This window comes from Pleurotus ostreatus (assembly GCF_014466165.1).
Source record: "Pleurotus ostreatus strain PC9 chromosome Unknown scaffold_5, whole genome shotgun sequence".
NCBI classification, from domain to species: domain Eukaryota; kingdom Fungi; phylum Basidiomycota; class Agaricomycetes; order Agaricales; family Pleurotaceae; genus Pleurotus; species Pleurotus ostreatus.
In genome coordinates, this window is record NW_023503160.1 from 2308920 (window position 1) to 2333775 (window position 24856).

At 50.2% G+C, this 24856-nt stretch overlaps 10 protein-coding genes across 10 annotated transcripts; 7 read left to right on the forward strand and 3 right to left on the reverse strand.

Moving 5' to 3' along the window:
- Positions 1-1705: 1705 nt before the first annotated feature.
- Positions 1706-2719, forward strand: PC9H_007857 (uncharacterized protein; the record flags this gene model as incomplete). Its single annotated transcript, XM_036777382.1, has 5 exons — positions 1706-1831; positions 1890-1943; positions 2000-2209; positions 2257-2365; positions 2427-2719. 5 exons carry the CDS (start codon positions 1706-1708, stop codon positions 2717-2719), a joined length of 792 nt encoding a protein of 263 aa, XP_036631002.1.
- A 312-nt stretch (positions 2720-3031) lies between these two features.
- On the reverse strand, positions 3032-3943 carry ALG14 (UDP-N-acetylglucosamine transferase subunit; the record flags this gene model as incomplete). Its single annotated transcript, XM_036777383.1, has 5 exons — positions 3032-3089; positions 3136-3236; positions 3303-3527; positions 3584-3738; positions 3787-3943. 5 exons carry the CDS (start codon positions 3941-3943, stop codon positions 3032-3034), a joined length of 696 nt encoding a protein of 231 aa, XP_036631003.1.
- Positions 3944-4334: 391 nt separating this feature from the next.
- CDC23 (Anaphase-promoting complex subunit 23) lies at positions 4335-6860 on the forward strand (the record flags this gene model as incomplete). The annotated part of the gene is made up of 12 exons (XM_036777384.1): positions 4335-4429; positions 4477-4849; positions 4897-4939; positions 4996-5089; positions 5153-5285; positions 5337-5535; positions 5605-5784; positions 5841-6005; positions 6059-6167; positions 6215-6271; positions 6325-6485; positions 6553-6860. 12 exons carry the CDS (start codon positions 4335-4337, stop codon positions 6858-6860), a joined length of 1917 nt encoding a protein of 638 aa, XP_036631004.1.
- Positions 6861-7096: 236 nt separating this feature from the next.
- Positions 7097-8521, forward strand: PC9H_007860 (uncharacterized protein; the record flags this gene model as incomplete). The annotated part of the gene is made up of 4 exons (XM_036777385.1): positions 7097-7359; positions 7409-7602; positions 7659-7741; positions 7790-8521. 4 exons carry the CDS (start codon positions 7097-7099, stop codon positions 8519-8521), a joined length of 1272 nt encoding a protein of 423 aa, XP_036631005.1.
- Positions 8522-8683: 162 nt separating this feature from the next.
- On the forward strand, positions 8684-12230 carry PC9H_007861 (uncharacterized protein; the record flags this gene model as incomplete). Its single annotated transcript, XM_036777386.1, has 15 exons — positions 8684-9601; positions 9651-9812; positions 9869-9911; positions 9966-10139; positions 10189-10307; positions 10356-10369; positions 10418-10511; positions 10563-10613; positions 10666-10767; positions 10818-11240; positions 11299-11511; positions 11572-11761; positions 11817-11962; positions 12011-12113; positions 12166-12230. The coding sequence occupies 15 exons, from the start codon at positions 8684-8686 to the stop codon at positions 12228-12230; spliced, it is 2817 nt and encodes a 938-aa protein (XP_036631006.1).
- Positions 12231-12866: 636 nt separating this feature from the next.
- On the reverse strand, positions 12867-13549 carry PC9H_007862 (uncharacterized protein; the record flags this gene model as incomplete). The annotated part of the gene is made up of 6 exons (XM_036777387.1): positions 12867-13022; positions 13075-13108; positions 13159-13247; positions 13300-13362; positions 13420-13445; positions 13525-13549. The coding sequence occupies 6 exons, from the start codon at positions 13547-13549 to the stop codon at positions 12867-12869; spliced, it is 393 nt and encodes a 130-aa protein (XP_036631007.1).
- A 689-nt stretch (positions 13550-14238) lies between these two features.
- On the forward strand, positions 14239-18915 carry PC9H_007863 (uncharacterized protein; the record flags this gene model as incomplete). Its single annotated transcript, XM_036777388.1, has 13 exons — positions 14239-14920; positions 14979-15323; positions 15372-15540; positions 15591-16990; positions 17042-17206; positions 17252-17455; positions 17510-17630; positions 17683-17910; positions 17964-18067; positions 18116-18284; positions 18334-18401; positions 18457-18608; positions 18661-18915. The coding sequence occupies 13 exons, from the start codon at positions 14239-14241 to the stop codon at positions 18913-18915; spliced, it is 4062 nt and encodes a 1353-aa protein (XP_036631008.1).
- Positions 18916-19512: 597 nt separating this feature from the next.
- Positions 19513-20199, forward strand: SMD3 (small nuclear ribonucleoprotein Sm D3; the record flags this gene model as incomplete). Its single annotated transcript, XM_036777389.1, has 5 exons — positions 19513-19624; positions 19711-19852; positions 19913-19989; positions 20057-20085; positions 20125-20199. 5 exons carry the CDS (start codon positions 19513-19515, stop codon positions 20197-20199), a joined length of 435 nt encoding a protein of 144 aa, XP_036631009.1.
- Positions 20200-20395: 196 nt separating this feature from the next.
- Positions 20396-20683, reverse strand: FMP21 (putative mitochondrial protein, conserved; the record flags this gene model as incomplete). The annotated part of the gene is made up of 1 exon (XM_036777390.1): positions 20396-20683. The coding sequence occupies one exon, from the start codon at positions 20681-20683 to the stop codon at positions 20396-20398; it is 288 nt and encodes a 95-aa protein (XP_036631010.1).
- Positions 20684-21285: 602 nt separating this feature from the next.
- PC9H_007866 (uncharacterized protein) lies at positions 21286-24800 on the forward strand (the record flags this gene model as incomplete). The annotated part of the gene is made up of 12 exons (XM_036777391.1): positions 21286-21542; positions 21595-21627; positions 21684-21738; positions 21888-22107; positions 22165-22526; positions 22602-22938; positions 22997-23061; positions 23126-23352; positions 23406-23565; positions 23618-23735; positions 23797-24238; positions 24296-24800. 12 exons carry the CDS (start codon positions 21286-21288, stop codon positions 24798-24800), a joined length of 2781 nt encoding a protein of 926 aa, XP_036631011.1.
- Between the last annotated feature and the right edge of the window lie 56 nt (positions 24801-24856).

Genomic DNA, 24856 nt, shown 5'->3' on the forward strand with positions numbered 1-24856 from the left:
TTGGTAGGTACGTGTGCCAAGAGAGGTTGTGAAGCTTGCCAGGTATATTCACCGGCGGCAGCCATAATGCATCATAGGCCAGCTGAATGCCCAGCTGCGGGTTATGTGCGGCATCTCCTAGTGTTGGGGCTTGGTATGTCGTACAGGCTTCGGATTTTCCGCGTCATAGGTTATTATCTTTCCGAGAGAAATAACCAGAACACTTCGGGCTTTACCTTTGATCTACGACGGAAGGGTGCAAGGTGACCAATTAAAATGATACGAAGGCTTTAACAGCATTTTGTAGCCAATGAAACGAAGAGAAGACTCACGGGCAACTGGAAAAGTCGCCTAGAATTGCTCCCACACCTGAGAGTGGAGAAGCAGACACACCCATACAACGGATGGTCTACACTCTACCTGACAATCGATCGATGCCCGAGGACCGAGCAGAAGTTGGCGGTGCGAGTACCCAGGTATCATTACCAATTTGCTCAGCCGCTAATCATAAACAATGTGGTAACACTTGAGGCCAACTAGGGGCTGTAAGAAATCATCAGTAAAGCTATACGCCGCTGGGCCTTTAAGTTCTGCCAGCTTACCGGAGAAACATCAATAAAGCACACCCGATGTTTTAGACAGAGGTATAACATTGAATCGTTTCTGTACCGAGGCATACGGCCGCCTAGGGCCTCCTAGGTCCTGTGAGTTCGGGCTCCATGAGTCCATGAGTGACAGTTGTCGAGGAAGGCATGCTTACGTGGTTTAGGCTTGGCTCCACGCCATAACGTCCGAACATTGTCTTCCCGCCAAGCCATGCCAAGGCTGATTGACTCGTGAGTACATTGGAGGTCTTCTTGATAGGAGGATTATGGCCCCGATAGCAGTGGCACCAGATATGTTGTGCAGATGTGGTTGCACCAGACGCAAGGGAATCTACCGATGACCGAGAGTTCGGTACCAGACCCACTCTACCAAGTCAAACGGGGATGAGTGAGGCTGATAACAGACAGTGACATCAAAACTCACTTCATACACTTCTGCATAGAAAGATATAGCACCCCGACACGCGATGGACGTTGATGTCGGGCGTATACTGCGAAAGTGGGTGAATAGTATACCAGAACCAGGAAATTTGCGCGGTAATCGCCTGAAGATCGGCCAGAGCGTGGTGAGGCCCACACGCCTGTATTGCAAGAAAGACACGGGCTGAATCATTCATCGAGGTCTGCGAACAGAAGTTAGCTGGGAAAAAAACCCTCCACGAGGTGCCATCACATCCATAGAATAGCTGTTTTAGAGGAAACCACGCCAACGAAACTCAGCTTGGCAGTTGTGGGAGGTTGAGTGAGTGGAAAGTTCGCGTTGGGTTTGAGTCTACGGACATGGACTCTCATGCAAGTCCTACCGTCCCGTTGGATATCGGGGCAAAAACGCAGTTAGATGATACTGAGTGAGTGCAAAGAAGTCACCTACCATGAGTATCGAGGTCCAGACCTCTGTACGATGCGAACTGTTACCGACTTGGAGCGAATACCGCGAGTCATTAGGGACCGATCGAGTTTATCATATTGATTAAACTCACAACGAAACAGAGGTCCATCACTAGGCCAATCATTTTAGTTGTCGCCTCCGTACTTGAGGGTATTTGAGTCGGAACCGTGGGCAGAGTTCGGTGTCTTCAACACTTTAGCCAACGTTACAAGCGCCAAACCACTGAACTCTGATGTTCGCGGAGTCTGAGAATGAAGTTTCATTGTCCGAACCAGTTCGCTTAGTCACCCTCTTTTCGACCACTGCTCACAGCGACCGACTACCATACACTCTCTTCCAAACTATGGCATCCCATTTGGTACGTACACCGAGGACTTGCATTCCGTGGGTTGCTCTCTGATCTTCTCATTCTCCAGGCGAACATCTTTGGTACCGAGCAGGATCGCGTCAATTGTTCATTCTACTACAAAGTAAGGAATACATATGGTTGCTTCCCACTTCGTTCGAGCAGTATTGAATGTTTTAGATTGGAGCATGCAGGCACGGTGACAGATGCTCGAGAAAGCATATCCGACCCCCGTTCTCCCAAACGATATTATTGCCCAATGTCTACCACAACCCGGCCCACGATCCTGTCTGCAAGCTCACTGAAAAGGACCTACAAGAGGGGTTCGATGCGGTGTATGAGGACCTCTACTGCGAGTTGGCTAAGTTCGGCCATCTCCTCGAGTTACATGTGCGTAGTTTCTCCGTTGAATCCGTATATTCCTTACGCGCCATTAGGTATGCGACAACGTGGGTGACCACCTCATAGGCAATGTTTACGCTCGTTATGAATGGGAAACAGAAGCTCAGGCGGCGGTGGATAACCTGAACGATCGTTGGTATGCAGGTACGCTGCCCGAATATGATATATATTCTACTTTCGCTGACTCGCCGTTTGCCGTAACCAGGGCGCCCACTGTATGCGGAGCTTTCACCAGTGACAGACTTCCGAGAAGCATGCTGTCGTCAAAACGAAAATGGAGAATGTAATCGGGGGGGCTTCTGTAACTTCATGCATCTGCGTCTTGCTTCTTCAGACTTGGTGTCTTCTCTCAAGGCTGGGCAGCGCTTAGAAAGAAGGCTTCATCCTCAAAAGGCGGATCATGGGGCTGGGGGATGGGAGCCAAGTAAGCGAGCTAGATCCGCTAGTCCACGGAGAGGCGGCGGGAATCCCGGAGAGGATCGTTGGACGAGGAAATAAAGTCGCATAGTCGGAGACATGGATGTTTGTTCGTATACTCTTCGATAGTATCCTGTACAGTTCTGTATATGTCTATCCAGGTTACCAGCGACCACAGAGCACTTAGTCGAATCGACTGTTGCCCGCTGTACGATATCGGAAGATCACACCTTGCCAGAGCCAGATTTCGTGGCTCCCGTCAGGATCGACCATCAGATGTGCACATATTGTAGGTGAGTTAACATGGAGTTGTCCAGAGTGCTGAGTAGAGTGGGACGGGCGAACTGAACCCCTTCCTGACAGTCAATGGGCTGGTTATGGGATATAATTCCCTCAGACCAACCATCCACGGCATTCTCCTTTGTTTATCTGAGACCATTGTACTAGAAATCTGATAACGATAAGTACTAGTGGGAACGGACGATAAATAAACACACCTATCGACGAATGGACGAAGGAGTTTCCCAGAGAGCGACAGTGATTTTACGCGTGCGAAGGACTCGACATATATGAGCCTAGGCGATGGCCTACCTAGGAACTTGAAACAAAGCCGTGAAGACGTTATAACTCGACTCGATGTCCCACCAGCATGAGATGCACTTACTCGATTCAGGTACACAGCAATGCACAGAACGAAGCAAGTCCCCGGCCCGTTCAGGATGAGAACATCTGCAAACGAACTGCTTCCTGGACCAGATGATATCAAGGGGGCAATTGACACATGGAACACACACGCCAGCAAGGAGCGAAGCGCGGTAGGCGGTGTCATAAACAAGGATTGATGGACACGACGGGCGCGAGGAATTACGAGGATGTTATAGTCGGTGCCCTAAAAACGAGGGTATCACAATATGTTATCAATCGCGATGAGGGGGGGACGTGTACGGGTCGAGATGAAGCGCTCGTAGCCTTGCTGGTCTCCAGAGAAACAGCTTTCTCGGCGCTGAGTATATCCCCTTCACTAACCACATATTTCCGTGGAGTATAACGGTTGAAATCGAGGGAAGATAATAAGGACAGCGCCTCACTGGTGTGACCGCCTGAGCCCTCGCATTAGCCGCATCACGTCAGGCTTTCAAAGTTCTTACCAGAGCCAAGGAATACAGCCAGGCTGCAGGTATCAGAAGCTTGTCGGTGTCGGGGAACGTGCCTATTCTTTGTACCTCGAGATTGGAAGATTAGCCACATCAACCTCGCGAGTGTACACAGAAGAATGAAGGCAGTTATCCGCCAAAGGTTAGGCATCGAAGTGGTGGAAATAGGTGGCGGAGACGCCAAGACGCTTGATGATGCCCTCGATGAGCTCGCCAGGCAAAGCCAAGATGAAGGTATCCCACGGAGTCCCTGGAGTAGGCTAGGTGTTATCTACGAGAAATGATTTCAACGAGCTGCGGACATCATTGTCGACCGTCGACAAGGCGCTCACCGACTTCAAGGTTGTACCACCGCGAGGTGTGACCTGCTCGGAGTCGCTGATCACGCTGAAGTCAGGAGCGGGGTCCAAATTTGGAAAGTAGACCGATTCTTCATAATAACGCGCCGCCCAGTGGCAAGTCTGCCTGTTACTCTTTCGCGCTCGACATCGACCGATCCCCCCTCCGAGTGCCAAGCTTCGCGTCGCTCTCATTCTTGCAACATGGCGGGGTTTGTGGTAGACCACCAGACGATCTCAGAGCTTAGGTTGGCCACCAAAGAATGTGCAGAACGTGGGCTACTAGTCGCGTCCAAGTGGTATGTTTCTCAATGTACTGCGATAGCCGGTCATTGAACGATTGAAGGGCCTCCGAACTACTATTATCTATTCCTCACCACAAACGGACGACGGCTGCTATGGCTTCGATGACATTCTCCACATCGACACCCGCAAGGCCAAGGTCACCGCTGCCAACGCTTGGGTTTGAATATTCGCCAATACCCGCTCCGGCGACCGCGCATCTTGTTGCAGATCCCGACAAGCCTTCTGAGACACTGTATCTTCCCCAATCCAAGGAGGAGATAATTCTGCAAGTGCAGCTTGAAGCGCAAGAACAGGACGCGATCACATCATCGCGTACACTCATGGATCAACGCGAATTTATGCGCGCTGTACACCTACTGGAGGAATGCAAAAGCCCCAAGGCTCGGTTTATAAGGATATACTGTAAATTTATCGTGAGCTCCTTCTCCGGTGTTTAGAGTAGGTCTTAATTGGATGAAAGGCAAGTGAGAAGGACTCTCTGCGGAGTTGGCACAAGCTAGACAGTGCGTCAACTAAACCGATTTCTTATGAATCGCCGTCGCGCTAATGTTCGAACAAGATAACCGTAATCAACCGCCTATACCTGTGAACAAAACCATCAATTCTCTGTTCGAAGAGGTTCAGAGGGATTCTGACCCGTGGTTATTATTTCTGTGTGTAATTCAAATTTAAATTCACTCGGCGAATTTCAGTACTAATCGTCGACTCGTGAACAGGAAAGCATTATTTCTCTCCCAACTTTCTCGGCGGCAAGCGGCCATCGAATCAGCTTTGTTATCAATAGCTGGATTTCCCTGGAATTGGTCTGCGTGGGTTTTACTCTCCAACTGTGTTAGAGATGGAGACGAAGTTAGTGTTCATCCTACTAGAAGGTGCTTTGCCCCCTGATTGATTTCACAGTTAACCGGACTCCTGCCTTTGATGCCACTACCATCCAATCATGCTCTGGTGCACATGTTTCAGATCAAAACGATGAACGAGCTGAATAACCCGTCAGAGCATGAGCTCGGCTTATGCGACGCCCTTCTGACAGAAGACCTATTCCCAAACAGTCTGTGGATAATGAGCCTTCGTGCGAATTGTCTCTACAATCTCCATGGTAAGGACATGCGGAGCCTCCACATTCCCACAAAACTTCCCTGATGGCTGGGCACCTTTTTTATTTAAGATTTCGGGCAGGCCGAAGCCCAGTTTGACCAAATCCACTCCATGGACCCTCATCGTATAGATAACATTGACATATTCTCGAACATACTATACGTGACCGACAACAGACTCAAACTCTCAAAACTTGCCCACGAATTCCTTCGCTTAGAGAAGGACCGTCCTGAAGTGTGTTGCCTTGTTGGTACGTTTCCAGACGCTTGGCTTCGAATATGCTAAACCGGTGCGGATGTTCTCTAGGGAACCATTACTCGCTGCGTGCTGAACATGAGAAAGCAGTCAAGTATTTCCGACGTGCTACCCAACTTGATCGGACCTTCCTTTCTGCGTGGACGCTTATGGGGCATGAATACGTGGAGATGAAAAACTCACATGCGGCTATTGAAGCCTATAGACGAGCTGTGGGTATGACACTCTCCTAACAGGCCTATCCCAGCCGCTAATCTTTGCTACTGTAGACGTGAACCGAAAGGACTACCGGGCTTGGTATGGTCTTGGCCAAGCCTACGAGCTACTGAGTATGCATCAATATGCGTTGCATTACTATCAACACGCCACAGCGTTACGGTATGTCATAGACTCGGTGATTCTCCCCGCTTACCATGTTGCCCCAGTCCCTATGATGTCCGACTGTGGCAAGCTCAAGGAATGTGCTACGAAGAGATTGGACGGTAGCGAACCATTCACTTGATGTGCTTCATGACCAAAACTCACGGCTTCTTAGATTTGGCGAGGCAATCGAGTGCCTTAGAAGGGCGCTGCTTGGAGCTGATCCGAACGAGATCATCATAACACTCAAACTAGCCAGGCTCCACAGTTTGCTGGGTCAACGGATTGAGTCGATTGGATATCACCGACGAGTGGTCTCGATCTGCCAAGCCACACGTTGAGTTCTTCGGTTCTCCCTGTCATGGGTCTTCGTTACTGAGCCTCATGCCCCGTTTTTTTATAGAACGACCGGTCGCTGATTATGCGAAATCTTGTTTGGAGGTCGCCGAATTTGAGGTCAACACCTTGGGTGGCAACTTGATGTTGGCCAAGGAATGTGCCGAAACAGTCGCGGGAAGTAATGCGGAAGAGGTGGGCCGGGCATCGGACTTGCTAAAGGGCATCAAAATGCGATTGCGTGACCTAGAACTCGCGGAGACTGAGGCAAGAGAAAGAGCTTACGGTAATTTACCCCACCTTGCGGAGGCGGAAGCGAGAGCAAGAGCCCAATATCTGGCGCAAGTGAATGGGGGGCACACGCCTACAGAATAGTCCATTCTTCTCTTTTGTTCGGCCCTTGAGGGAAGCTTTGCAATGTATTCTTTTCGAGCTGGGTACACTTGGCAGATTGCTGTTAAGTCGCCAATGACGATTACCAAATTAGTCCATGCGCACTTTACTTACTGGTTGGGCGTCACGCTTGGGGAAGGACCTGCCCTGAATCATTCAAGCGTCCACGGTCACGAGGTGTCTGACTGCCAAACCAAACCACAACAAATCGCCAGGAAATGTCGAATCTGTCTGGCTCTTCGTTTGTGCTGGGATCTTCTGACCTTGCGGCTCTGAAGCGTGCCCAGAATGCTCATCAAGAGCCATCGAAAGCCCCGACGGAGCCCGGCACCTTCAATTCGTCTACTACCGCTTCTGCAGGTCCGTCAAGCTGGCAGACATGTCACAGAGGAGTAGAAGCACCTGCTGCCTCATCCAGGGCCCGAAATGGGAAATCGTGGACCGCTGATGAATTGCTTATCATACAAGAAACGAAGGGGAGGTTCGCATCCTTCTTCAATCTCATCGACAACATTCTCATCGGTCTCTAGATTTGCTGCAAGACTAGCTGCTGATCATGCAGCGGTTCTGCATCCTGACGTCGATACACCGTTTATGGATGTCCAAGACGCGATGAATAGGTTGCTTCCATACCATATCTTCCAGCAACCGAAAAACGACCTCGAGTGGGTCATCAATGGCGGCAAGGGGAAGCAAAAGGCGGCTCCCGAAGCTGAATTGTCAGGTATGGATACAAGCGCATGTCATCGCAGTTACGAGAACTCAAGGGGTCACCCTCAGAAACTAGATTTGCTATAGAATGTCACAAGCGACGCAAGGCCCTCAAAGACAAACTCAGGAAGATCAAGATTAGAGAGGGCACAGTGAGTGCGACACTAAGTCTCTATTTCGTATTGCTAATAAACCACCAGCGCTCTGCACCTCTGGACCAGGCGTATGCTCTCGCTCAAGCCGTCTTGGACTCCGAGCGCACCGAGACGGCATGGCTAAACGCCGAGTTGCGTACTGCTCGGGGAGAGTTAGACAAAATAGAGCGCGAGAGGCGTGCAGCGAACCCCCCACTGCCCCGCACTTCATACTACAATTCGCCTACGATTCCTTCATCCACTCTGCAGTCTCAATGGTACCGCCCATATCCTTATGCATATAGTCAGCCGTACACGACAGTTTCCACCCCGATGAATATCACCTACACCACTCCCGTGACATCTGCTGCCTTCGCTACTCCAGCACCGACGACTGCCGCAGCCGTTACCACACCCGCCACCACAACTACGGCCACGACCACAACCGCCGCTCCATCTCCTTCGCTGCCGGCATCCATTGCGGGAAAGAGTATACCCGTACAATTACCAGTTTCATCGCTACCTGCACTTCATGCACTAGGTATCACCCCGGTTCCAGCTGCATCACTCACGGCTGGACAAGCCCTTCCACCTGCTGTACTACGAAGTTCGGCGGCGAATGGAACGATGCTCAACTTAGAGATCAATGTCGCATCGCTGAAAGGTGCCCAAATCAACGGCCTAGCCCTGATTTTGAATTCTCTCATGACGCGGGGCACATCAACACAGCCGAGCGTCACGCCTACAGCAACTCCCCTATCAGCCACTCCTGCCAACGGTACAACTAGTAACGGCTGATAATTGGTATCCTTATTGCGTCTGTACAGTTCTGTAGCCCTTTACTTTATTCCTTAATACTACCGGATCAATGTCAGGGCCGGAGAACATTACCGGATTGAGCTGTTGTGGAGGTGAAAACATAAGCCAATGAATTTGAAGAGTTGAACAGCAACCGCCTCCATGCCCGACACAGATAGCAGGCGTCCTGCTCCGGGCCCGTATGATCCCCCGACGACCACAACGACACGTAGGGAGCGTCTGATGCGCATTGGGAGCACTAGTGCTGTCCCCCAGCTGCGCGCTGACGGCGTTGTCCCCGATTTCACAGATGCCGCCCACGACGAGCAGACGGCACTCCACTGTGAGCAGAACAAGCCTACATCGTACGGGACGCTGCCCCCCTCACCGGTTCGCCGGCTATGGAACAAACCTACCTTGAACTTTCGCTCCCGAAGACAGCTCCCGAATAAGAATATCCCTCGCCTTGATTTGAGCAGACGCTCCGCTTCGGCCTCCGCCTCTCATACGCCGTCGCACTCGCCCAGCGCGTCCATTCGCAACTTTACCATCTCTCGGTTGACGCTTCAGAGACCCATCTCTGCTTACGATGCCCAACTACAGGATCCCAAACGCAGCCCTGCGGACGAAGGCGCGGAGCTAGACGCCAAAATCAATGGTATTCGAGTATGGTACTCCTCGTTCACATCCATTGATTGGCTCCACGACGCTATCAAGGACTCGGTTCGCTTTGCACGTCTCAGGCGTAGACGTGGCTCCGTCCGGTCCCGAATTCGCTTGATCTTCGACAAAAGTGTCGGATGGATCATCGTAACCATTGTAGGGTTTCTGACAGCCATAGTTGCCTTCTTGGTCGTGCGCAGCGAGCAATGGCTATTCGACATCAAAGAAGGCTATTGTACAGATTCATGGACCAAAGCGAAGCGTTTCTGCTGCCCAGGGACAGACAACGTGTTCCACTTGCAGCCAGAGGAGGATTGCCCCAGTTGGAGAACCTGGTCTGATGCATTGGGTCAACACGGAAGTGACGATGATGCAGGTGTTGAATTCGTCCAATACCTTGTCTATGCATTTGTTGCTGTACGTCTATCACCTTCGCGCCTTTGATTCGTTCTTCACGATTCCACAGCTCCTCCTCGCAATCACCTCGTCCTTGCTGACGATCTATCTCACAAAGTCTACTACCTTCGTAACGCGCAAAGAATCTGGGGTTCTGGCTCCGCAATTTGCTGAGGACAAGTCTTCCGCGTCTCCCAACGTTCCTGCCATCAAACGCAAAGTCCTTTATTATGTACGCGTTTCTTACTATTCTAACTATTACTTCCCTTCATATGTAAATTTGGACAGGCTGCCGGTAGTGGTATTCCTGAGATCAAGACGATCCTTTCTGGTATATTGCCCGTTATTCCCCTTGCAGTACAACGTTGACGAGAGCTCGGAACAGGCTTTGTGATCCATGGCTACCTTGGAGGTCGTACACTGTTTACCAAGTCAGTAGGCTTAGCCCTGTCAGTTGCTTCAGGCCTATCCCTTGGCAAAGAAGGCCCATTCGTCCACATTGCGAGCTGTATTGGAAATATCGTCAGCCGCTTTCACAGCAAATATGAGAATAACGAAGGTCGGCGAAGCTAAACTTTGAACTCGGATCATGCTCATACACTCAACAGCTAAACGTCGAGAGATCTTGAGCGCAGCGTGTGCAGCTGGCGTGGCAGTAGCCTTCGGTGCCCCAATTGGAGGCACATTGTTCAGTTTAGAGGAAGTTTCTTACTACTTTCCTCCCAAGGTATGGATCTAGCCTTCTCACCTCAACTACATCGCTAACACGCCCCAGGTCATGTGGAGAAGGTAAATCTTAGTCCTCTCAGCCCACCTTGCACCTAACAATGTCTCTAGTTTCTTCTGTGCGATGATTGCAGCCATCACTCTCAAAATGCTTGACCCATTTGGCACTGGTAAACTCGTTCTGTTTCAAGTGACCTACGATAAGGTATGTTCTATATTTTTGAGTTTATCTGTCATCGTTACTCACTCCTCTTAGGATTGGCACGCCTACGAACTCGTTCCCTTCGTCCTTCTTGGCATATTCGGGGTATGTCCCGGTCTTGCTGCTCTGGCGTTGCACCCTCTGATGTGCCCTTCAGGGGATCTATGGTGCCTATTTCTCCAAGTTAAACTACAGATGGAGCAAGAACGTCCGTAACAAGACCTGGCTTGGTGCCCACCCTATAGCCGAAGTAGCTCTGGTAAGACTTAGATCGTATTATTTGTGCAATTCTTAGTGACTGTTTGTTAGGTCACTTTATTGACAACATGGCTATGCTTCCTCAACCCATATACTCGGATGGGTGGTACAGAGTTGGTGGCGAACCTCTTCGCCGAATGCCGTAAAGGATCGTCAGACTACTCTGACCTATGCGTATTGGACGCAAGTACCTTCGCACACATCTGGCCTGTGATCAGCGCAATCCTAGTGGCCTTGGTCGTCAAAGGCACCCTCACGATCATTACATTCGGGATCAAAGTCCCCGCTGGCATCTTCATTCCAACTTTGGGTGTTGGTGCATGTGCAGGCAGAATCCTCGGCATTTTCATGCAATACCTGCAAGCCAGACACCCAGAATCGCGAATGTTTGCCGCATGCGGAGGGGACCTTGACTGTGTTGTCCCTGGATTATATGCCATGGTTGGTGCCGCGGCAGCCTTATCTGGTGTCACCGTGAGTCGTTCATTTTTGTTCCCTCCACATAACAATAGTCCGAATACCCTTTTGGCAGAGAACGACCGTATCTTTGGCTGTTATCATGTTTGAACTGACTGACACGTTAACTTATGCCGTGCCTGTTATGTTGTCTGTGCTTGTCGCTAAAACCATGGCGGATGCGCTCGAACCGAAGGGAATTTATGACCTCGTTATCGAGCTTTCGCAACTGCCATATCTGGATACGAAGCACGAGTACCTTTGGGGTCATTTACAAATCGGCGATGCGGTACGTGTCTGCTCTCGCTAAGATTTCGCCATCGGTACTTATGGGCTAACCCTTGATCAGACTGATAGAGATGTCAGCACCATCAAGCTCGACAAGAAGAATACCGTAAAGAGCCTGCGAGATCAGCTGCAAAGTCTGGTCGATTCGGGTAATGACGATAGTGGGTTTCCCATTTTGAGGGTAGATCCCCACGAAAATGGATGGCGAATGGTCGGCTATATTGGGGCTAACGAGCTCGAACATGCGCTCAGTTCGTATCTTGCTAATGCTTTATCTTGACCGAGGCGTTGACGCTTTGATCGCAGGCCTCGTAGCCGACGACGCTGATGAGGAGGTCTTCTTCCATACAAACTATCCCCATCACTCAATGGCCTCTTCGTCGCTCTCTTCGCTGCACGAAGCGGACGAACGAGAGCAAAACATGTTCGACTTTAGTATTTACATGGATCAAGTATGACATGGACTTCTTGATGGGGATGATTACTCAAGCATGCTCTAGGCTCCCCTCACTTTGACATCGAACTCTCCGCTTGAGATGCTTCAGCAGTTCTTTTCCAAACTCGGCGCCCGTTACGTTGTAATCACCGACATTGACGGCTACTGTATGCTCCCTCGCATTGTTGATTGCCCTACTTTTACTGACTCGCATCTCAGATGAAGGTGTCGTCGACAAGAAGACCTGGTTGGCCTTTTTGAGTGACCTCGAAGAAAGATCATGATTGCCATTTACAAATTCTTTTTCATCTGACCGAAGCAAGCCTTGGAATTACAGGACGATTGCACTATTTATTTTGCATCTTTCATACGTACGAGAATCTGTTCGCTATGTACTTCAATTCCATACCTTTGTGAATGAATCCCTTCGCCCCTATACTCCCAGGTTTTGCGCTATACGTCGTTGCTAATGCGGTTCGGTAATTCCTTCGTGTAGAAATGAACCGTGAGGAACTGACGATCCATTTCGTGCCTTCGTTGGCGTTGACGCGGACGGCCACGCTAGTAGATGGTAAGAACTGTGGGAGTGGTTAGTATATCAACACCATTATATGTCCTATCTTATCTTGGAACATTTATGATGCTACATTCGACAGAACTGCTGGCGATATTACATTTTCTGTTGTACCCATGTCCCAGTATTCAAATATAGTATACTTGGATTGTACGGTTATTTAGACAGCAGAAGTAGATTCGTCTACCGCATCCGGCTTGACTTAATCGACTTGTGTGGCCTACCTTTCAGAACCTTTCCGGGTTGTTTCCAGATGGATAAGTCACAAGAAGTATTCGGCGGTGCAATGATGGCGGTGGTGTCGATTCACGTTGACGTCCTTCCAAGAATAACGTACAATGTGTATTTAAGCCGGGTCAGTGCGCTTAGGGATTGCATATGTGACTTTCCCGTCGTTGTATCGCTGGGAAGCGTCAGGATCAGAATCACAGAAGATGGTAAGATGTACCTTCAATTTGAACATACACATCATGTATCCAGCCTTCCCCGGGGCCTCCCAGCACTACCAACAGTAGTCGTGAGAGGGATCGACAGTGAAGAACCAGCATTCTTACCTCGTCAACAGTATACAATCCGTCATAGCGATACCTTGGTTCCTGTTGAACTGAACAAATGTAATCAAACCGACAAGGGCCTACTTGTATGTGCCGCCAGGCCTTGGCGCGTAATCTGAATTCGACTTGTCCCCTCTGATAACTCTGATAGGAAGGCGAGTCGCAATAGCATTCTGCAAGGACGCGAAGTCAGAAGAAGGGCAAGAGGAGAATGGAGAGGCTCACTTTTAGAGCCGCATTCGGGCCCTTCTTCCAATTCTGGCCTCCAGCTTGACGTTGTCCACGAACCTGTTTAGAAGATTATTTGGCGGGAACGAGCTACGAAACCGAGGAGACGTGACGCACTGCTTGCCCTTTCTCTGCCCCTTTACCTAAGGTAGAACCAAAAGTAAACGGACGATAAATTGTGACGGTGAGAGTCCAGCAACTCGCCTTGTCCGGTATATATACTTGTCACGTTGTCAGTCAATGACATCGCCACTCGAAGGAATGTACCCACATCTCTTCTCCGTCGTCGACGTTGTCTTCGTATCCGCCATGCAATACAACCGAGTATACATTATCTTCACCTACACTGTGGATCCCATGGATAGTTGGCAAGTGAACGCCCGCGTCACTTAGCTCTTGACGATTACGGAACATTGTTCCGGGTTCGATCCCTTCGATGTCCAAATTGACCTGTGCACTTTTCGATGGGTCCACGAGTAATAGTTAGCCCTTCGTACATCGTACAGAGACACCACACTGACATTCGCCTTAGCTGTGCGCTGAGCCTCGACATATCTGGCGGTGGTGGCTTCTTGATGGACTGGAAGTCCAGTTTCCCATCGACTTATATTCCGGAAAGCGAGTCATTCTTGTCTATTCTTGAGCAATGCGCGTGACCGAGTATGGGGGTTCTGTAGAGCCCATAGCCCACAAACTTCCGCAACCTGAGATCGTCGATGCTGCAATTCCGAGGCAGTCCCGGGGGAAGCGATTTGTCACATTAATGGCAACTGGCAACTTCGTAAACTAAAGCAGTTCAATGAACGCGTCTTGCCACGTGACTACATTCACTTGATGATCGGTGGCTGTACTACTCTGAGCTTTAACTCAGGTCATTCCCATCGCCTGGGTCGATCCTTTCGACCAGAACCACTGGTCACCTCCATTTCGTCAGCCATGGGCAAACTTGCAGAAAGGACATTGCAAGGACAACGGCCGCGCTCTGCTCGATATAGAGCAGCAATCAGTACGGCCGGACTACTGTTCTTAACCTCATCTCTTTACCTGGGAACATCTCAATATCGCAGTCATGGACGTGCAACCCAAGTTGAAACAGAGTCGGCTTCGTTGGAGTGGAAGGATGACATATGGCCATTCCGTGAACCAATGCCCTGGGATATCTCGACGGACTTCCCATACAGACGCGTATTGGAATACGACGTTACGGAGGGAACATGGTTGCGTTTAGACGTGCATCCGAAGACGGGAGATATCGTGTTCGACATGGTGGGAGACTTGTACTGCTTACCTGCAACCTCGTATGCACAATTTTCTGAGCGAACTCGCGCGGTTCCTATCATGATCGGCATCCCGCACGACTCCGACCCCCACTTTTCTCCAGACGGTGAGACATTGGTTTGGAGAAGCGACGCCGAACTCGGGATCGAGAACATATGGGTTACAAGCTGGAATGGCTGCCAGTCTATGGATCTCCGCCCCGCTCAGGGATTACCTGCGAATCCCGAGTTGCTCAACGCGTTGGCACTCCAGAACACTGACGAGACATTACTTGCGAACGAAATACGTGAGACGGATGAAAGGAGATACAGACGTTTATTGAGGGAAGGGAGAAGTTCTGGTAATTCTAGACTCGCCTTCGTATGATCCTGTCGTAGCTGACAACTTCTTCCAATAAGCACGGCGGGTAACGAACGAGACGTATCGCTGGGTGTCCGACCCTCGGTTCCACCCATCTGGAGACAAACTCACGGCGACGAAATGGTATACTTCCTCCCGCAGTCTAGGCGCTGGAGAAATATGGGAGTATCAGCTACCAAGCATGGCCTCTGATACTACTCCAATAGCGGTGGGCGCTGGCATACGTCGCGTTGGCCGAGAACTCCCTCCTGGCTGGGATCTCACAACTCAGTACGGTAACCAGCAAATTGGCCCAGAACAAGCCGTTTGGCTTGGGTACGACACGCTCATTTACTCAAAGAATGTACTTGACGAAGCTAGTGGAGCGTTTGACTATAGCAAGGGTGCGTTTCCGCTACCTCTTTATTATTCGCATGGCTCATGTGAACTAGACGTTCACAGTGGCATTTATTCGATTTTCTCGCATAATTTGACGACGAAGACGACAAAAACGCTTGTGGATGCATTTCCAGGAGGCGCGAGTCGACCCGAACTCTCAAGAGATGGTAGAACACTGGCGTTCGTGAGGAGGGTCCGAGACAAAAGCGTACTGGTGCTCAAGTTAGTAATCCATACTCTACTAGCACTAGTGTTAATATAATGCTTTCTAGGGACCTCGCAACTGGGTCGATTCATCATGTCTACGACGGGTTGACATACGATCTATCGACAGTCTCGGCTCCAATGGGTACATACCCATCCTTCGCTTTCACTCCGGCTAGTTCTCCTGAAGAGGCTATTGTTATATGGGCTGCTGGTCAAATTTGGTATCTCCCATTGAGCTTGAACTCACGCGGTGAACGAATTAAGCATCCGGTGCACGAACCGCGTACCATACCATTCAAAGCCACGATAGAGAAGCGTATCAGCGAGACGTTGGTTGCGCAGAGCAACGACGGAAAGCAAGGTATAATCGAAGGACTTGATTTAGTCGGCCTAGAAACCAAAGATGTGGCGCGCGTACGGGCGATGAAAGAACTGAAAGTTGATGAAGCAGGGAAGCAGGCGGTATTCCAAGCTGCTGGCGTCAGTTACGTCCAGAGCCTCACAACCAGTGCTCAAGCTGGAGCATCAAAGGACGCCAGGAAGGTTCCGGTTCTCTCCCCTGACTCCCCCTATTACTCCCCCTCCTTTGTTCCTGGCCTGGAGACTAGCGAAACCTTGGTTATTCATGCGAGATGGTCGGACGAGACTTTCTCTACCCTTGAATTAGCAGACGTCGACTCGGGGTGCTCATACGAAGTCACAGGCTTACCACTCGGCCGATATTACTCCCCTGCGATTTCCAAGTCGGGCTCACGCCAGCGCAAGATCGCTTTTGTAAAGACAGCAGGCGGGATCCTCACCGGCGATATCGTCGCTGTAGCCAATCCAGGCTTGTACGTCGGTGACATAGTCCTACCTGAACACACAGGTCAATGTGTTGGCGTTGAAGTCTCGATCGACAGTGTCCATTTTGTGTCGGAAGACCTCGATCTCGATGAAGACGATGTTATTAAACTTCGCTGGATTGACGTCGCTGAACCCTCTGCGAATCGGCTGCCCTGGTTCCAAGCACCCGAATCAGGGATCAAGGAGCTGCTCCTAGTCGAACAGGGATCGACGGCCTTCGTCGTAGACATTGCGGGAGGCCACGACGAACTCGGTGAATTCAAACGGTGGACGATATCAGAGGGAGAAATGTCCAACGAGATCGTTGTTGGCAGCATCAAACATGTCCAATGTTGGCCCTTCCCGTGGTTCTGCTTTTGGGACTCACTTCCCATGTCGTCTTTCCTTGGGCTGGGCAACAATAAACCTACGGTGTCTCGGGCTGACAGATATCGACCTAGCAAAGTCGCCTTCGTCGATTTCTTCCATGTATACCTTGTCGATGGGAGTAATGTAGGTGTAGGCGAAAAGGTCTGGTCAAAACCTGGTAACGCTAGTGAAGCTTTGGCCCGACTGAGCTTGGACGGCGGTCACGATCTGACATTTAGCGGCGACGGCAAGAGATTGTACTGGTTCTTGGGTAGGGTTTCATGGGTGCGGCATGATTGCACCGTGACTGACTCTGTATCAGGTCCTTTTTTGCATTCTGTCGAAGTTTCCCAGATCGACAAATGCGCGAAAGCAATCAAGGCCGACCCTCTGACATTTGGAATTGATTGCGTTCATCGATATGTCAAGTTCCAGGAAGTCGTCGTGGAGCATTCTACCGACATCGCGCGTCTCAAGCAAGAAGCCCGTCAGGCTCTAGCTTCTCAAACTCCACCTCAAACCGATTTGCAAGACCAAAATGCGGCTGACGCTGTTGATAGTGCCGATGTCCTTGTCATTTTCAATGCGACTCTCGTGACAATGGAAACAGGAAATGTGGCCTCAGATGTCATTTACAACGGAGCGTTAGTCACAAGGGGTGGTATAATAGAGACGGCAGGGCTGACCCACGACCTGGTTGTTCCTTTGGGTGCTACTGTCATTGACGCTCGGGGAGGTGAGCCGAAAGTATTGGTCTTACTATCTACTTCCTCAATTAATATCACCCCAGCCTTCGTGATTCCTGGATTCATCGACGTTCACGCCCACTGGGACGGTTTCAGCTCTCGATATCCTGCTACATCCTGGGAAATGGAGACGTTTTTGGCGTACGGAATCACAACGTTGCACAAGTGTGTTCTTACTGAACGCGCATGGCTGCTAGCATTGACATTTCCTCTATAGCCCTAGTGCCGACAACGTGAATGGATTCGTAGAGCGTAGTCGAGTCGAGAGTGGTCAACTTGTTGGCCCCAGAATATTCACCGTTGGCACCATCATCTATGGTGCCGGCCTTGTCGGCTATCATCAAGACGTCGCTGATACCGCCGAGGCTCGCTCTGCACTACTTAGGCTCAAGGCCGAAGGCGGACCGTCTAGTATCTCGTACAAGAATTACAACCTACCTTCGAGGTAATAACCTCTTTGCTATAGAACGTCATCGCCACACTGACAGTTTACCACAGAGCATCAAGGCAGAGACTTCTTCTCGAGGCCCGAAACCTTAGCATGCTATGTGTACCAGAAGGTGGCATGAACCAGGACTGGGACTTGACTTACATTGTAGACGGTAAGCACTGTTTCGCCCGCCGATGCGATTGCTTATGATTTATTGGAGGCATGACTACCGTCGAGCATAATTTACCTGTCGCAACTCTTTACGACGATGTCATCAATCTTTTTGCTTTCAGTGGGACGGGCAACACCCCAACCCATATTGTAAATTATGGCGGTGCACATGGCGAACAGTTCGTATGGGCAAATGTCGATGTTCCCAATGATCCCAAGTATATTGGCGCCAATTCCTATCTCGACGAATAGCTAAATCCTGGTTAGACTTCGTCGATTCACTAGGCATGACATATTGGAAGGACTGACTGAGTCCACTGCAAGACCTCTGCAATGTCTGTCTGTCTGTCATGTTATTGAGTGTTACTGACTTGGTGCACTAATTTGTAGCATATGCACTCTTCAACACATCAAGTACAGTGGCGAAGATGGTACGCAAGGGCCTCCGTGCCCACATTGGTGCACATGGAGAGCCCCCTTTGGGTCTCAACTACCACGCGGAAATGTTCTTCGCAAAGGCCGGGGGTCTCAGCAACTATGAGGTAGGTCCGCTCTGGCATATCTCACGGGCGATATTTGATTGATGGGCTGTAGGTAATTCGGGCTGCAACTATTCATGGTGCGGAGACACTCGGGTTGCAGAAGTCCATCGGTTCCCTTTCACCAGGGAAGCTCGCAGACTTTTTGGTTTATGAGCCCGACGTGGATATTCTTGGAGGGGAGATAGCCGCCACAAATCAAGTGAGATATGTTTCTCGCGGCGGGCGTGTCTGGGCAGCCTCCACCATGGAGGAAGTATGGCCTGTCAAAGGCAGGAAGAAACCCATCCCTCCATTGAATCCGGAGTAATTGTACTGTTCGCCCGTCGTGAGTACATTGATTGCAAATGTAACCTTTATCTATAGGATGTCTTTCATGCCATAGTCTTACACTGGGCGTATCCGAAATAAAGGAAACTCCGTTATTGGTTTATCGGTTGAACACCCTGGAAATTATGGTGGGAGATACTGACAAGCAGAGAAGTCATGTTTTTCTTGGTTTCTTTACAGTGCAATCTACGGAATGTGATTGAAGGGGAGGGCGAGAGGGGGAATACAAAGGAAATGTTCAACCCAGCTGTTTTGCAATGTGTCCGGACCTCGACTGTTGATGCGAACGAGCAATGGCAGGTGGACACAATATATAGAGTAGGGACCATCAAAATCGAGACAAAGCCCCCCAAAAACTACACAACTGTGAGCATGTTGGATCCCTGCATCATCTGAGAGTATATGGATATCCGTACAAGAACAATGGCTTGTTGCAGGTTCGGAAGGATGCAGGCAGCCCAGAATCATTGGTCGTAAGACAGGGGTTGCAGACTCACCCCATATAAGGAAAACCCTAACCAAACAGCCGCAACCAACCTTAGTCTCAGCAGCTTCACCTCACCGCAAACCGCGAAAGATGACTACTGCAGGACTCGGTGTGCCCGTCAAGCTCCTCCACGAATCCCTCGGCCACATCATCACAGTCGAGCTCAAAACTGGCCAACTTTATCGCGGCAAATTAGCCGAAGGTACGCACGCACGCGCACAGGGCGCATTCATCGTATTTAGCCCATGGTCGTGGATGAACGAAGCTGATCGATGCCTTGTTCTGTAGCCGAGGACAACCTCAATATCTCGTTGAAAGATATCACTGTCACAGGACGAGATGGCCGTGTCTCACAGTTAGATCAAGTGTATATTCGAGGGAGTATGGTCAGATTCTTCATTGTTCCTGATATGTTGCAGAACGCACCCATGTGAGTTGTATTTCCTGTTCCAGAGAACGGGATGGTTCTGAGATTGCGATTGTTTTTCAGGTTCAAACGCGTAGGACCTAATGCGATGAAGGGAAGAGGTATCGGTACAGCTCGTGGTCGTGCAACAATTATGCGCGGTAAGTTTGTTCTTGCATGTTAACTAGTCGATATTCACGTCGCTGACCGTGAATCTTTTTCTTATAGCAAATGGCAAGTCCCTTGCTCAACAATTTGTCGGGGAAATGCGAACTAACTTTCTAATTTCTATCTAGCTCGACGCGGACGTGGAGTGGCGCCTCCTGCTCGTGGTATCAGACGATGAGTATCCCACAAACACTGCATTCTAGATCAATCAAAATCATCATCTCGTTCTGATGTAGCTATTGTACATGCTGTAATGCAGATTGACCATCCGCAGTCTGTTACGGAATGTAACCAACACAATTAGGTGTTTGTAAAGGCTGTGTGGCTGTCTTCTATGAACGCGCTGATTTGTAAATCACTGAACCGTGTCTTTGCGAGAGAAGTATTTACCACTTCAAGTTAGAAGTCGGAGACTCTCCCCTTAAAGCTCCAATCACCTTCACCCTGCCTCCACTGTTTCACGGGCTCTCGTTTAGGCCCACCTTGTTCTCCTGTCGTAGGATGTACGTCCCCCTCGAATTCCGGCTGGAGCGGCTTTCGAGCATCAGGGTGCAAAGTCAAATCTATCTCCTCCGAGGCTGAAGGCGATGCTAAAGGCGTCTGCGCTTTACGAATGAGGTTCTCGAATTCGCGTTGCTGATCTCTGGGCAGAGGCGGTGGTGATGGTCTGTTGAGATTCGTCGACATATTGCGAAAAGCTAAGCGAGGCACGACGAGGCCGACACGACGGACCCCTGGATAGCTCATGGTCACCGTAGCTGTGAGCACGGTTGCCCTCACCCGTTGAAATTCTGAAGCCGCAGCTCGGTTCCGATCCTCGTGGGAAATGAACTTAGGGGCTATTGCTGTTGATCCTCGCTGAGTTCAGTACCGCGTCTCCGCTGAATGTCAGCATGTTCCGTGCGTTGTTCTCCTTTCGCTGGTTTCTTTATGCAAGTATTGAATTGATTCAAATGTATCGCGTCTGGTGTACGTATTTTGTAATTGTACTGCCACCGCTTCGAGGGCTGCGGCGAATGAGTGAAATAATTTGGGTTGATCGAGCAAACCACGTGGATTGTCTCTGTCGAATGCCCTCATCTTGCTCATAGCACTGCTCGTTCATGTCGCTCTCTTCCAACCTTCATGTTCCCCCTCTGATTTTACACCAAATTCGACATCGACTCGCAGATTCTGCCCCAGCTCCACGAGCGGCCCCTTTGAACGCTGGAACCCGCTGAACACCTGGATATCATCCTTATTGTCATTCTCAGGCATCCACAACATACTGTGTGCCCTGCGATCACCCAATGCAACGCATAGATGACTATGACGGCTATGCTGCTGGCCCGTCGCGGATTGTCATAGATATCAACGCGCGACCACCGACAAGCGCACCACCCCCTAGCACTGCTCAAACTCCGTCTGGTGACGGCGGGGCGAAGAAACGGGGCATCAACAGAGCCTGTGATGCCTGTAGGCGGCGCAAGACACGCTGCGACGGCTCGACCATGCCCGACAACATATGCACGAACTGCCTACAAAGCCACAAGTCTTGCACCTATGCGTACGTTCGTTACTCTGTCCCCCGCAGAACCCGCTAAGGTTATTGCATTCAGTGAAGCATCAAAGCCTCGAGGCCCGCCCAAAGCGTGAGTCAGCCTTCTGTTCCCATCGACAGACGACGAGTTGATGAGACCAATCCTAGTTACGTCACGGGAATGGAAGACAAATTGGAAAGACTCGAAGCGTTGCTGAAGAAGGTAAGTTTTGTCGAAACGCCCGCTTCTTTCCGCAATTTCCTGCCAACAACTACTCAATCATCCCACACCCCACTTCTCAAGTAACTCCACCACCTTGATTATCCGCGTATATTGATTCTCACCATGCTCACCCATATTCAATATCATAGCTCCGACCGAATGAAGACTTCTCAGACGAGCTAGGACCACCTGTGATTCGTGATTCGTGGAAGACGGAGGACGCAAACGTCGAACACCGGATGCTATCTGTAAAGCGTGACATTTCTCCATCATTGCCGACCGTTATTCCTTCACTCGGCTCTCTGGTACCTCCTCTCGGGGAGCCGCAGCAAATTGTCATTGGACCCCCCACGCCTCCTCGTGTCCCCGGTAATTCCTCTGTGCAGTGTAAAGTGCAGAACTCGGCTGACTGTCGATGCCACTTAGGTCACATCAAGACCGAGTCTGATGACAATGGTTTATCCTTAGTTGGCTTACCTGAGTCGCCGACCGGTATACACTTGCCCTCGGCAGCTGAAGACGGCTCAGAATTTTCTGCCGGCCTGGCCCGCCTTTCCTTGCGTGGCACCAATGACCTTCTGGAAGACGATGCTAACCAGCTACGTTACCATGGTGGTAGTAGCACCGTAACGTTCGCTGAAGCCGCCAAAAAGTTTAAAGAGCGGCAGGCGCAGGAAGCAAAGAGCACCGACCCTCGCGACGATGGGTTCCAGTCTAGGAGCACAGCGGGTACTCCACGACCCATGCACACGCCCATACGTCGGCCTGAGTATTGGCGCACACCACCTGTAAGTCTTCTTCGCTCATCACCGATTAAAGCTTGTTAAATATATTCTCGCTGCCTTTGGTCTTCTGCATGCTAGTGGGAACTTACCTGGGAAGGCGTCAGGCATGAGTCCACTTCGTTCCTTGCCCCCTTTATCCCCCTTCTCCCGCCACCCGACTTGGTCAAATCCCTCATCGACTTATATTTTCTCCACGTCAATACGCAATTCCCCCTAATCCATCGACCAACATTTGAGCGTCATTGGAAAGAGGGCCTTGTCGAGAAGGATGTTTGGTTTACCTGTTTATGCTTCACCCTTTTTGCTGTCGCCAGCCGATGGTCAAATGATCCCCGCGTCCTGGACGAAACACCTCTGCCTATGGTTGAACATGTCTGGTGGCAGGCGGGGGCGAAGTACTTCAATGCTGCCATGGGTATGTATGCTTTGAGTAACCGCGCGTAGACGTCTTAGAAGTGCTAACTGGTTCATAGAGATCACACGCATGCGAAGAAGTCTGTTTAACCCTGGATGCTTATTTGAGATCCAATCATTATTCGTGTGTTGTTTTTACTCTGGTTACCCTTCCGACCGCTCTGACCACGATGTCGATTGCCCTCTAGCTATTGGCCGACTTCTTACGCGGGACACCAATGTATTCTACCGGATGGCTATTTATAAGCATCGGTATTCGAAAGTCGCAGGACCTCGGTGCTCACAGAAAATCATCTTATAAAGATACTCCAAGCGTAGCGGAAGAGTCATGGCGGCGAGCTTTCTGGCTTATGGTCGCGCTGGACCGTATCACAAGTGCGTTGATGGGAACACCTGCGGTGATCGCTGAAGCAGAGTAAGTCAAAGATATTAATGAATAGAGGACAAGCGTCGAACTCTTAACCCAAGTTTCGATGTAGATTTGCCCTTGGAAGTAGACGACGAATACTGGGAAAACGAAGACCCGTCACTTGCCTTCAAGCAGCCGCCAGATAAACCATCCAAAGTAGCATTCTTCAATTCTTGGGCTAAGCTCAGTCAAATCATAGCCTTTACTACAAAGACGATAGTAAGCGGTCTTTTGCTGATTTACATCCGTTTTGCTCACTTATTGTGCCAAGTACGCCGTCAATAAGTCGAAGGTGTTCATAGGCGCTAACAGTTCCCGTTGGCCGCAAGAAGTGCTTGAGAAAATGAACAAAGCTCTAGGAGAGTTCATGGAGTCAGTTCCACCCCACCGTAAGTCACCCATGAGTCTCTCTCTGTCACAACCGTCGTTGAGGCAAGATCGTTTCCGTAGTGAGATGGTCCAAAGACATCCATGACGAGACCTTCGCGAACCAATCAGCCTGGCTTCACACCACTTATTACGTTACCCAAATCCTCATACATCGTCCATTCATATTTTCTTCAACCAACGGTTCTTCTGACGGTGACGTCCCCTACGAATCCCCCGCCATCGCCCTGGAGATATGCGCATCCGCTGCCAGAGCTTGCGCGCGTATATTCGAAGTACAAACACCTAAAGGCTTTGCGGGCGTGCAAAATATGATCAATTGCGCGCATATATGTGCTAAGATACTTTTGATCAAGGTCGGGGAGGTCAATTCCCGTGTTAAACGACATCCTTTGGATAGCCGTGAAGACGCTGCAACGGTCAAGGACCTCATGCACGATGTCGATATCTTCATGAAGGCCTTGGAGTCATTGGAATCGCGTTGGGAGGTTGTTCCTATTTTCTTGTGAGCAAAGATCCTTTTCGGCGTTTTCGGAATTTTAGCTTTATAATGCAAACACAGAAACGAACTGCGTAAACTATTCCCTTCTAGCAATAGCGATGGTTTCGACGTATCCCCTCCTTTCCCCGCACCTTCAATGCAGTTGGATCTACCAATAATTCCAGCTCCTCGGGTGCCAGAGACCAGTCCAAATGCATTCACTTATCAGCAAGATGTCCCTTCCAGTTTCCAGCACGGTTGGCAATGGTATACATCTGCGCCTCCACCTCCGAACACGCCGAGAGAACTACAGTACCAAGAGCAATATCCTTCTTACGATTCGATAGGGTCAGGTATTCCCATCCCGGACCAACACTATGGCAATGTATACAATGCATACTCAAACGAGGGTCAACACTCTCCGACCCTTCTGCAACAGACCGCCATGCCCCCAAATAAGCTGCCGCCACAATATTACCCGACCTATCCGCCACTCCCGCCGCCCCCACCAATACACCGCTATACCGACCGCAACGGATTCTCCTCTGGCTTTACGCAGACAAGAGGGAGTTCGCGACGCTGGTAGTCTGGAGCAATACTTTCACGTCATCATGATATTCTTCGTGTGTCTGAACGTCACAT